At 51.0% G+C, this 12,079-nt stretch overlaps 3 protein-coding genes across 3 annotated transcripts; 2 read left to right on the top strand and 1 right to left on the bottom strand.

Annotated features, from left to right (window-relative positions):
- Nucleotides 1-840: 840 nt before the first annotated feature.
- Nucleotides 841-4,259, bottom strand: AYO20_06340 (hypothetical protein; the record flags this gene model as incomplete). Its single annotated transcript, XM_022644631.1, has 2 exons — nucleotides 841-4,100; nucleotides 4,154-4,259. 2 exons carry the CDS (start codon nucleotides 4,257-4,259, stop codon nucleotides 841-843), a joined length of 3,366 nt encoding a protein of 1,121 aa, XP_022499299.1.
- Nucleotides 4,260-7,172: 2,913 nt separating this feature from the next.
- AYO20_06339 (hypothetical protein) lies at nucleotides 7,173-8,747 on the top strand (the record flags this gene model as incomplete). Its single annotated transcript, XM_022644630.1, has 1 exon — nucleotides 7,173-8,747. One exon carries the CDS (start codon nucleotides 7,173-7,175, stop codon nucleotides 8,745-8,747), a length of 1,575 nt encoding a protein of 524 aa, XP_022499298.1.
- Nucleotides 8,748-10,629: 1,882 nt separating this feature from the next.
- AYO20_06338 (hypothetical protein) lies at nucleotides 10,630-11,943 on the top strand (the record flags this gene model as incomplete). The annotated part of the gene is made up of 4 exons (XM_022644629.1): nucleotides 10,630-10,638; nucleotides 10,701-10,773; nucleotides 10,823-11,670; nucleotides 11,752-11,943. The coding sequence occupies 4 exons, from the start codon at nucleotides 10,630-10,632 to the stop codon at nucleotides 11,941-11,943; spliced, it is 1,122 nt and encodes a 373-aa protein (XP_022499297.1).
- Between the last annotated feature and the right edge of the window lie 136 nt (nucleotides 11,944-12,079).

The raw sequence follows: 12,079 nt of genomic DNA, 5'->3' as shown, positions 1-12,079 counted from the left end.
CATCGTGTAGGTTAGGCCACAGATAGACCAATACTTATATGAAAACACCCACTTGGAGTCCGGTTTGAGGCAGCAACTGAGTCGTGGAGTTGTCCAATGCCGTCCCAACCGATAGACAGAACATATCAGAGCCCCTTGACCTGGTCGACACCGAGGTTGTGACTAGTCGCTTGCATGCTAGACGTCAGATCGGCAAGCCGATCATCCGTACTAACTCGGAGCATTTTCAGGATGCAACGTGGGTGATATGGATAATGTGACGTTGATCGAGATCCGAGTTCTCTATCAAGGACGAAGTAGAAGTGGAAAAAGAGGCTCCGACGCCGATCTTGGCGATCCTGAGCTTGGCAGCCTTCCTCGACTTGGGCTCCACTCTCCTCTCCCTGATCGGAAGCCCTTCTCCATCTACCACCCACAGCGACCCAGAGCCCTTTGCCCGTTAACAGATGGTACGGCTCGCGTTGAAAGAAAAACCTTACCGTTCACAAGATCGCTAACGTGCAGCCTTAAAAGCTAGATGATGTAGAGTAAGAGGGATCAACTACTACCCAACCCTTCCGAGGCCACGGAATGACCAATAACCTTAGTGAACATCAGTATTTATATCGACAGACATTGGAGAGGGATCACAAGAGTAGCCCGAGGTATCCAAGTTTAGCTGCCATTACACAGCTAGGCTGTCTGGAGTACAACACGAAAAACAGCCCAGTCCATTGTATATACATCGTGTCTCTGTTCATTCCTTCATTATTCATAGCTGTTCACACTTTGGTTCGCTCAATTGTGATCATCTCAAATGTCATTGTCGACAGTTATCCCATGAGCAAGACCTCTCTCATCCTACTCGGTCGCCTGTATAGATTCATCCCATCCACCAACACTTTCCAAAAACATTTTGACCTGTCCCTTCTTGCCTTGTAGGGCACTTCCCAGCGCTTCGAGCCATTGCTCCTCAATCATTGCCACTTGCTGCTTCAATTCTGCCGTGGCCGTCTTTTCTTGCTCATCTCGAATCTTCTGGGGATCTTGTCCGGGTTCGGGTCCATCCAGCTCGGCACGGGCTCGCCTGGCTTCAGCAGCTCGACATGTTGCTGCTATCAGGCCCACCTTGACTTCGTGGAGCAGACAGTGGAGATTGCTTTGAGATTCAATGAATTGATAGGTCGATCTCTCTGCGTGATCAAGCAATGTGAAAAGGTATTGTTGTGGAAATCGGCGGTATTCGGGGTTCTCGGCGTATTCAGCATCAGGGATTGCAAGGGCACCGGGTCGATCCAAGTCATCCGGAATCTTGTGGATCAGATCCAGCAGCCCCGGCGCGATGTCCCAGAATGCAGACGATTGAAGTTGGACTTCGTCTCGAACATGTTCTGCAACAAGGTCGACAAAGCTCTGATATCGTACTAGTGCTTCTTCACAAAAGGTTTTGTGTCGCTCAGCACTGTCGCGCTTGAAGAAATCCTCCGTATCTCGAATCTTTTCGTAATTGCTGACCTGATGATAAGGCAGAAGCACAATGGCTTTGTACTTGTCGTTGCGGGCGGTGAGGAGGTCGAACAGTTCTTTATGGACGGTTTCGCGCGTTTCAAATAACCACTTCAACTGTGTTAAATATTCCAAAATTTCGGGCATGGCATCCCCCTCTTGTTGTGGTCGATCCAGGTCCGAGGCCTGCATGTCTGCGGCCAATTGCTCGGTCAATGCAGTCATGTGGGCACTGAGCTGTGTTGCACGATCGTGGAGCATTTCGTGCATAGGGTTGATCACCACGTCCTGCAACGTGTCGAACTCTGCTTGGAGGCACCCTTTCTCCGACAGGTTCTCCTCCATTTTGAGGGCTTGCTCGGCTTCGGCGGCTTCGGCATACGTGATACTTCCCTCGTTAATCTGCGCCGAGATATTTGTCCGAAAGTTTTTCTGTCCTTCGGCGATCTTGCGTTTGTGATCTGCCCTCAAAGCCTCTACGCTTAGGTTATGTCGAGATCTTCTATTCTGCAATTCACTCAAGTCGCTGAGTGTCCGCACGATCCTGCGATAGGTGGCCAGCTTTGGATGACTATTGTTGACAGCAGGGTAGTGTCGTGGGTATGGCGGAGGCAGGGTAACGAACCGTGAAATATCGAGACCCTCTGGAGGAAATGGAATTGTTGGAGCCATCGCCTGGAGCGGTAGACCCTCGGGATCCTCGTAAACGCCAAATGCCTCCGGATGGGTCTTCTCATCAGGATAGCCCTCTGTCGAGCCTTGTACGTCACTGATATTGGTGGGTGTAGCGGCTTCAGACAGCACTTCCTGCATTGACAGGGCCGAGAGACCCATGTACTTGGATTCTCGTTTGGATCTTTTCATCTTACCTGTTACGCCGTCAGTTTCCGAGCCAGTTTGTGACTGCCACCATCGGCTGGCAGTTCGACCACGGGAGCTGAGTTCGTCATTGCTCATACTGGCAATCGGTGAAAGTTCCGGGCGGTACTCTTTCGACCACATTTCCGCACGCTGGGTTGGATCGGCCCGAATCCCGTGCATAGGTGATCGCATTCTGCCCGGTGTGGCAGCACATGTGTCAATAGGACCGTTCGTCCCAAGCTCACTAAAAAGCCGCTGCTTGGCTTCCTCCGGGTTGAAGGTCCCATCTGCAAACGGAGTTGGACAGCGCTGCCGCTGGATCATTGACTCCTCAACGATGTATTCCATGAAGAGTTGCAATTTCTCAAGCTCAGAGTTTGCTTGGCTCTCCTTTACGAGGAAATGTTGATGTCGCCGCGAAGCTTCTTGCATGAAGAGATCGTATTCGACTTGGGCGAGTTCGGACACTGAAGACGCTGTTGAAGGGAGAACGCTGTGCGCAGAAGTGGGGTTCTTTTGACTCAGTGGTGGTGTAGGCAGCGACTTTGGCAGGACAAGTGGCGTTCGTGTTCGGCTACTCCTCCTCGACAGGGCTGGAGGAAACGGGGAATCAAGGGGTTGATATTCAGCGTCGCCGCCCCGGAGCCGACTCCTGGTCCTGCTACTGGTCCGCAAACCTCTTCGGGCAGTTTCCGGGGAGTCTTGTTCCAAGGCCAATGTGCCCAAGGTTGGTGAATGTTCAGGACTGATACCAGTCGGACTCAAACTGCTGAACCAAGGGTCAGTGTCAATGGTCAAGGCGCTGAAATCGGACAATTGACCCTCGTGAAGACTTCGACGTTGCTTCCGACGTTCCAGCAGACCCTTAGCAGAAGAAACACGGAGAGCAGCACTCCTGGTCAAACCTGTGGGTGCAAAGTCCTCACGATCGAGGTTTGTCGTCTCAATATGTAGCGGCATCGGTGTTCTGGAGCTGGATCGATGAGAAGATTCATCCCTCCAATTTGCAGGTGTAGGAGGCATAGGACTGAGTAGAGGCGCATGTAATGGGGCGCGATGACCTGATCGACTGTTGAATCCAGTGGCCTGTGGTTGAGCAAGAGTTCGACCCGATCCTGCACTGTGCGATCTTGAGGCGGAAGGTGGTGGCCCCGGAGGCGGACCAGGTAATGGCATCCCCGGAACCCAGCTTCTCTGCTTGGAAGATGATCTCGATGAAGACCCCTCTTGATTCTGAACTGACGACGGCTGAGAAGAACAGGCATCCGCGGATGCGGCTCTTCTCGATGCTGGCGCAGCTGGGACTTGTCCAAGGTTGCCATCAAGTGGTGGATATAGAGGTAGCTGTTGTTGTGCAGCCACGGTATTTATTGATAAAGTGGTCCCCGTAGGATGTCTTGACACACCCACAGTGGAGTTTGGCCGTGATCCAAGCTGCTGCGAGGGAATACTCACGCGGCTCTGGTGGTGGTCGAAACCAGCAGATCGCCCTGACGGACTGAAATACTTCAATCCACTTGTATCGCTAACGGTCTGGCAGCTTTCACCGAGAGAATGAGAGCCTTGATTAAGTGGCGACAACACTCCGGCAGTGCTGGTCGGGGTGTTTATCTGGGACTGATTTCCAGGAGCTGTAAACGTCGAGTCTGCGGGTGATATGGTTGACCCAGCACTGGTGGCTTCACGGACAGCAACACCTATCGCGGCAGCGGCAGCGGCAGTGGAATATGGCGGAGGTGGATTGGTATGCCCTTCTGTAGGGACACAGGGTTAGACACTTCTCTTTGCCCACGAAATATTGATATACCTTCTGCTTGTGAGCCTGGATTTCGACTGTCTGACCCGAACGATGTTCGTCGACTCCCCCCCACCCACTCTCTAGGGTCATAGGGCACATTGTAGTTTGCTGGCATTCTTGCAGCCATCGGGATAGCACTTTGCGGACTTGGGAGAGGCGAATGTGTATATGTCGAAGAGAAGGGTCCGTAAAGCAACGGTGCGGAGAGGGGCCCTGGCGATGGCAGACCGCGCGCAGAAACAATGTTGATGTTCAATGGCGGTGGGAGGGGGACATGGCTGAGACGAACTGGAGAGGCCGTGGGCTGGCCATCTCTCAACGGCGGCGGCGGTGGGAGAGGAATAATGACGGTAGGAGTTCTTGGGGATTGTTGATATTGAGCCTGGGCGTGTTCAGCCGCAGGCAATGATCGACTTTTGAGATGTTAGCCTGTCCGCCTCAGAGCTCTAGACTGTGACATAGAACCACTGCTTTGAAGGCACACATACAAGGACATATTGTGAAGAAACAGTCTTGCCCAACCGCCAAATTCAGATTGGTGGGTTAAGCGCCCACACGGTTCATGTCACATTTGCGCATATTCGTCGTAGGCCTCGCATCCAACTGACATCAGCGGACGACCGGTCTTCCCATTCACCGACTCAACATCACATCAAACTCCTCCGTCGATGAAAATGGAAAAATATAAATGAGCGCGGAAACAATGAGATATCCACAACCTGATCTTGGACGAAGGCGAAAGATGAGAAGGCATTGAGGGCGATTACGGAAGTGGGGACAAGTCGAGTGGCAGATGTTTTGTTGCTATTCTTTGCCCTGAGGGCTGCAAGCCAAGCCTAGAACCATGATCGCTTAAGCTGTCTATAGGGCATGTGGCCGGAGAATAACTCAGGCACTGGGTGGCCTGAGTTGAGAATATTCGACGCTGACTGGGCTAATGCGAACAAATGAGCAGGAACCCAGAGCGGAAGCGGGATGGCGGGCAAGCCTCGCGTACCTAGGATCGACCAATGGAGCCTGGAATGGGCTGATGGCAAGTGGGCGGAGAGAAAATAGCAGCAGCTATAACGCAAGGGGAGGAGGAACACCTACGGGAGGACGCGAGCAGTTAGGCACAACCGTCCCGCCCATAAGGTCAGCTTTGTTGACAAGCCGGGGAATCTGGCTGCCCCTAAAATCTCCTTCGCTTAACCTGCTGGTTTTGTCAAGAACCACTACGCGTTCAAATTTGGTGCAACCAAAAAAAATAAAATTGTCATCGCTTCAAATCCAAGTGTTTATCTTCCACAACACCAACTTCACCTCTTTATTTGTTGAGATGTGTGAGATTATCTGACTTTGCTGATATGATACAGCATGCTCACGCGGAAAATGCTATAAGCGTCGGTATTGTCGTTGGTGCTAACACTATGCTTTTGACTTACTCGTCTGCATGAGCCTCAAAGTGAAACCGCTCATCTAGCCTACCCTTCCCAGACTGACAGCTCCCGTCCTCGCCCGAAATGACGCTACACACACAGGAAGGACATCGGAAGTAAAAAGGAGGAACAAATGAAGCTATACAGTGAGTCTTTCTCAGTCCTCATACCTGGCTCAATGATGAATCTGCATACCGTAACAAACTAGAGTCTTTGATCCTTCTGGAAATGAAACTCAGTATCGCAACGCACGTCAGTCTGATCATGCAGGATTTCCATATCACAGCTGCCGCTTCATTGAGAGTCCTATATCTGACATCATCCATAGGAATTTGCTCCCAGCTGATCGAACACCCCCCCTCCTCGCCCACAACTCTGAGCATCCGGTACGTTGAACTCCTCAACCTGGCACCCCAATCCATCATGATGATTGTTTTGAAATAATATACGCTGGAAATTACCGGCAGAGGCTTTCAAGCCGTGGAAGATAACAAAATGGCTATATCTGATCCTTCAATTCCATTCACAACTCTTACAACTCAAGGTCTTTTGAGGAATCTGCTGACTTGTGTTCGAAGACAGGTATCGGAAGGTAGGGTTGGTACTCCCACCTCCAAAACAAAGTGACCTCCTTGATGAATGGCACTGGGCTCCGACCACGGCTACAATGCCGCTGGATTTGATGGAAATGCCCCATTGTGGCAGGCCTAGAAAACCTCGCCCACTGATTTGCCTCATCTCCTTCCCAATCATATTCGTCTTTCGCAACTCGAACTGATTGTCTCGATCTCGAACAGGAGAGCTGGAAGTATACTGAGCGGCTGAGTAGGTCTTTTCCCCCTTCATGCCCGCCTTTTCATGATGAACTTTCTAGATGACGAGTCTTATCCAGTACTCTGATGCAGATAAACTCAAACAACCATTCATGCATTTCCTGACCTTTGTCTCTACCTACCACTTCTCCCACGTCTTGATGGTGTAATGCTAACGATCGAGTCTTCAGATCATCTGTTGATCATCTATTGCAATGCAAGTATGTTCACGGCTCACACCTCTACCCTCCTACATATGATGAATCGACACATTCCAAAAGACAAGCATATGTCCAAGTCAACTCAGGTTGATGAAGACGAGACTGTCCAGCCTGACTTGCATCCACACCAACATTCTACTCCTCGATCCGTTCGGTGTGGTTCTAACAGAGATTTCGCGCAGGTTCGCGTGGAAAGGTCTTTCGCATGTGAGTTACATATTCTTTTCTCCAGTGCTTCGTATCATGATGATTTATTCTACAATTCACGACGGTCAACGTAGCTTATGTTTTGACGACCACCGCCTGTGACAAGGCTTAGATCTGAATATTTGCAATTTCCATGGTGTTTATGTTTGCAAGCATGGACTCGGCTGACTTTTCCATATGCAGAATAACACTTTGTAGCTAGATATCTGCGACAAATACAATATTCACCTCTTTTTCTCTCTCTTTCGCATCATTCTAGATTGGCGGGATTCACTTTACCAACTCTCATTTTCATTTTCACTCCGATTTGCCCTCGTTTTCCTTTTGCCCTGCTCTCACTTCAACTCGGCCCCTCTCTATTAGCTTCAGCATGGGCTCCAGAACAGGGACTCGATCCAAGAGGGTCTACTCAAAGGCGAGGCTTCAGCGTGCCCTCGACGTCTATCATCGGGCTTCCCAACGCCTGACATCCACACGCCATACTCAGGAACGTCATCTTCGCGAGGATTACCAATTCCGACGGGTCAACTCCGCCTGGAACTTTGCACAAGCCATATCATGGTATGATGATGATTCGTCTGAGGAATACTGTCCCACCACAGCCAAAAAACGTCGGCTTCCAGTTCGCAAAATCCCCAAAGCGAAACGAATCAAACAGGAACCTAGGCCAACAAACCCAGCATCCTCCCCGGAAGCTCGCGATAAGTCTTGCCGATCTCTAGTCACGCTCAAGCTCACATCCAGTGCTGGCAGAGCCCTGCTAAGTGACATTGCCAACAAAGAAGGCACTGGCTCTGGGACCAGGTCAGGTGCAGATGGCGACTTGAGAGAAGGAGTTTCTAAGGGTAGTGTACAATCCGGTCCTGTCTGGGACGGGATTACCTTAGAAATTCGAGACGAAGAGAGTGATAAAATTTGTGGAGGAACAAATCGCAGCGGTTTCAAGAGGAATAGGGATGTTTCGTTAAGACCTGAGGGGCCGACAGAATCCAAGGATCCCAGCAAGGTCTGCTATGCGAATACCAGCCATTTAACTTGCGAACAAGGTCAAATTGAAGCTGCAGATTCTGTTGAGCGCAGCCTTCCAAAGGAGGCAAGGACTGGAGATACCTTGGTCAACCGGCCCACCGCCACCTCTCACTGCCCTTCTGCTCCTGCTCAGCCAACGCCGATCCAAATTATTCGAGCAGCAGCCGTAGAGATCCAACAAGCTCGGGACATACTGGCCGGGCTTTCTAGGGAAAACCCAATTATCCTAGATTCGCCTCGATCCTCGCCAGAAGCATCTCCGCAGAACGAAGAATCCACGTTTCGCACCTTCACAATAAGCACCCCATGGGCTCATCCGATCAATTTCAAGTATCTTGAATCGTTGAATAAGCCATGCCACTTTTGTGAGGACTTCAGATATGGGATCTATGGATATGGTGTGATCTCTGTCGAGGTCATCCAAATCATGGAACAGCCAGAGCTGCAAGAGATGGGCAATGGGCATCTAGCTAAGGGCAAAGAAGCAACACGCATGTGCGTCAACTGTTCTTTAAACCGACTCCATATTTCTCGATGCAAAGTCCATTCAATGCAGCGTTTCGCAAATAGATCTGAAGAGCTCCACCGGAAGTACATCACACAGTTGACTGGCGACAGCTATCCCCAAGGACCAGCGCTCAGACACGGGGTGTACCACACGTGCTCATTGTGCTCGAATGCGGCGTTGTGGAGCTGCTGTGCCGACCAGAGGGTGGACAAGTACTTGAGGAAGCTGAACGACGGCAAGGGGAAAGGTTGCGGGCTGGTTCTCTGTGATTCATGCGCAGGACAAGTGATAATGGACAAAGGGGTTTTGAAGAAGACGACGGTGCAGGAGGTCAACGGCTACGATTGTCGACGGGCAGATATGGAATTCCTCTTTGCAGGAAGCTTGCTTCACAGGGCGTGGGCTTGAGGGAGGTGGCCTCGATGCGACGAGCTATGAAGCAAAAACAGGAGGGATTTGGTGCGCCGCCGAGTGTTATCAGGTTGTCAAGAGGGAGAATGCAGGATGAAGACACCCTTGGAGTACGAGTATAGGAAAAGGACAGGGCGCTGAGTGGGAGATGCTGAAGTGCATCCGTGTGTGTGTTGTTGCAGTCGGTTATCCTGGCTCAAGGATACCCTCGCTATCGATCGACCTTCGTTGGCAGCATAACAGCGTTTCAAGTAGGCTTGGTATGTCCCTCGCTCATACTCAGGGCTCAGTCTTTTTATTCTGCTTCATAGCTGTACCATTGTGTTTCTGCGAAGTAAAAAAGCTTCTTCGTTGCCGCCGATAAGAAGATGCCGCTGCGCTGCGATAAGGAATCATTGTCCCACTCGTAAAAAAAACATGCCATTCCCAAAACACGAGCACCAGCACCAGCATCATCAAACTGGGAAGACAGTCGGCCTGAGCTATCTTCCGTACGCATCATATCATCTTCCTCTGCACTTCTTCCCACCGATCGCCGCCATCTTCTGCCAAACAGGCTACAGTAACAAACACTTACCCTGTCGGCAACCGAATTTGACTGATTGCCTGGCCACTTGCGCCACCGCCCTTTCCACACCGAACTACCTACCTCCAAACGGATCGATAGCGGAGATCATGAGACTTTAAGAGCTTCAAAAGATGAGGACACTGTTGCTGCATACTGCTCATTAGATTGATCCAGTCACCTCTGCCTTCCTTTCCACAACGACGCCGTAAGCCCATTGCAGGCACAACTCACCGCTCCCCAAGTCAGCCATGAGTTTCGTTCAATCCAGTCCATTGGCTATGTTGAGCAGGAGTTCTTTGAATCGGGTGCTGCAGACTTCTGAAGTGAGTGGATGAAACTTTCTTTGCGTTTGGTCGAGTTTTCTCTTGAATCAGGCTCTGCATATTCTATCTCGTGGCCTCTGATGGACGGAAAGACCATGTGATGGTCAACATTCCTCTATCCTCAAAGGAATACCTCCGACTTGACAGCCGAGGCAACCTGCCCCGTTGCAAGGGTGATGAGGCTCGACACTCTTAGGCCTGGGAATGTAGCCATCCGGTGAACCGACCACTACCTATGTCTCGCCCACCCACCGCTTTGGCTTTCTGCATGGAGTAAGCCGAGAAGAGAAGGTCCTGCTGTGGAGAAGGAAGCAGATCTGCAGACAATTTCCCCGCCGCTGAGAAGGGCATTCCTGAATTTTCCGAGCGGACATGATGCCCCGTGAACCAGCGAGCCAGCAACCAGAGAAAATTGTGTTGAGCCGAAGAAAATCCCAAAGGCCGCACAACGAACTTCACGTCCATCAAGCCATCACCACGCGACCAGCCGCCTTCCCCTGCGAACCACCAATCTAGCCCGAATGAGATGTGGTCTGATTCTCGACAAGTTCCAGTTTGCACCTGCCTGTGACGGTTTTGGCGTGAGCGTTATTCTTGGTCTTGCCGGGGCATTCAATCAAAGATCCCTCCCCCTCCGTTAACGCGTGCGGCGAGCCCCGTAATCGACCTGCGGCAGAGATCTCCCTTTATTTCTCGGAGCGAGATCCATCATCACCACCACCACAGATTCAACCTATCTTTGATCCTCCCGGCCAACATATTGCTGAGATGGGCCAAGACGTGAGCACGCCCGAATTTTCCTCTTGAGACTTTCCCTACGCTGAGGGCACGAGGCACGGGACAAGCCTGCTTGCTCAACACATGCGACCTCTACCCCCTGGTCCTGCACCAACCGAAGCGAATTCTTGCCTCAACCCAGCTTCTGCTTTGTGCCATTCACGTCGTTTATGAGTATGGGGTTTTGCATCCCTGAAAGCGATCGAGTATGATGTCGCTCGTGCGCCATTTTGTTTTGTTCGGTTTGTGTAATTGGTTATACACCAACTGACATTGATGTAGTCCGAGGTCACGCAGATTGTGGTGGTTATGGTGGGCTTGCCAGCTCGAGGCAAGAGTCTGATCGCTGGCAAAGGTTTATCTAACCATCTCTAGATTGGGCCTTTTGTGCTAACGTGGCTCAGTCAAGAGATATCTTCGATGGACGTCGGTCAACGCCGAGGTATTCAACGTCGGCAAATACAGGCGGACTGACAATCCCCATCCCGATGCCAAATTCTTCGATGTCAATAACGCTGAAGGCGAGAAGGCTCGCCGCGCCGCAGCTGAGGCGGCCGTTGCTGACATGCTGATGTGGTTCAAGGACAAGAACAATAAGGTTGCCATCCTTGACGCAACGAATTCCACTAAGTCGCGACGGAAATGGATTCACGACAAGATCGTGGAGGCCAACCTGCTTCATCTCTTCGTCGAAAGCAAATGCGACGATGAAGATCTCATCATGGCCAACATCCTCGAGGTCAAGACGACATCACCAGATTATATCGGCCAGGATCCAGAGGTGGCCGCCAAAGATTTCCGCAACCGTATCCGGAACTACGAGAAAGTCTACCAAACAATAGATGAATCAGAGAAACACCTCACCTACGTGAAAATCATTAATATTGGGGCACGTGTGGTGATCAACCTCATCCAGGACTACTTGCAATCCCGCCTTGTGTACTACCTCACCAATCTGCACATCAAGCCACGCAGCATTTGGCTATCTAGGCATGGCGAGTCAGAATACAACCTCGAGGGCAAGATCGGTGGCGATGCCAACTTATCGGAGCGTGGTGAACGATATGCGAGGATGCTGCCCGAGCTCGTCAAGCGTTCTGGGCTGCCTAAGGATGCTCCTTTGACGATATGGACCTCGACTTTAAAGAGAACAAGCCAGACTGCACAACATTTGCAGAAGGAACTCGGCTGGGAGAAGTTACAATGGAAGGCGCTCGATGAGCTGGATAGTGGGGTTTGTGATGGGATGACGGTAAGCTGAATCTTTCCGAAATTCCATGCACCCTCCATCCATTCTTTCTTAGACACTAATTAATCTCTTCCGTTTGTACAGTACCAGCAAATTGCCGAGAAGTACCCTGAAGACTTTCAAGCTCGCGATGACGACAAGTACAACTACCGGTATCGCGGAGGCGAGTCCTACCGTGACGTGGTTATCCGTCTGGAGCCCATCATCATGGAATTGGAACGAAGCGAGAATATCATTATCATCACGTACGTTCATCTTGGAGCATTTTCGGTCTGATTTTGCGATCAAACTGGCAATGCCTTCCTGTTTGTGCAAAGGCGCTCTTATGCTCCTTGTTTCCCCCCCCCCCCCCCCCCTTTTCCCTCCGAGAATCTCGTTATGCTGACAAACTTTTGGGGGATACAGTCACCAG

This window comes from Fonsecaea nubica (assembly GCF_001646965.1).
Source record: "Fonsecaea nubica strain CBS 269.64 chromosome Unknown Scaff40, whole genome shotgun sequence".
NCBI classification, from domain to species: domain Eukaryota; kingdom Fungi; phylum Ascomycota; class Eurotiomycetes; order Chaetothyriales; family Herpotrichiellaceae; genus Fonsecaea; species Fonsecaea nubica.
Note: the sequence above shows the minus strand (reverse complement) of the source record. Positions and strands in the feature narration are given on the sequence as shown.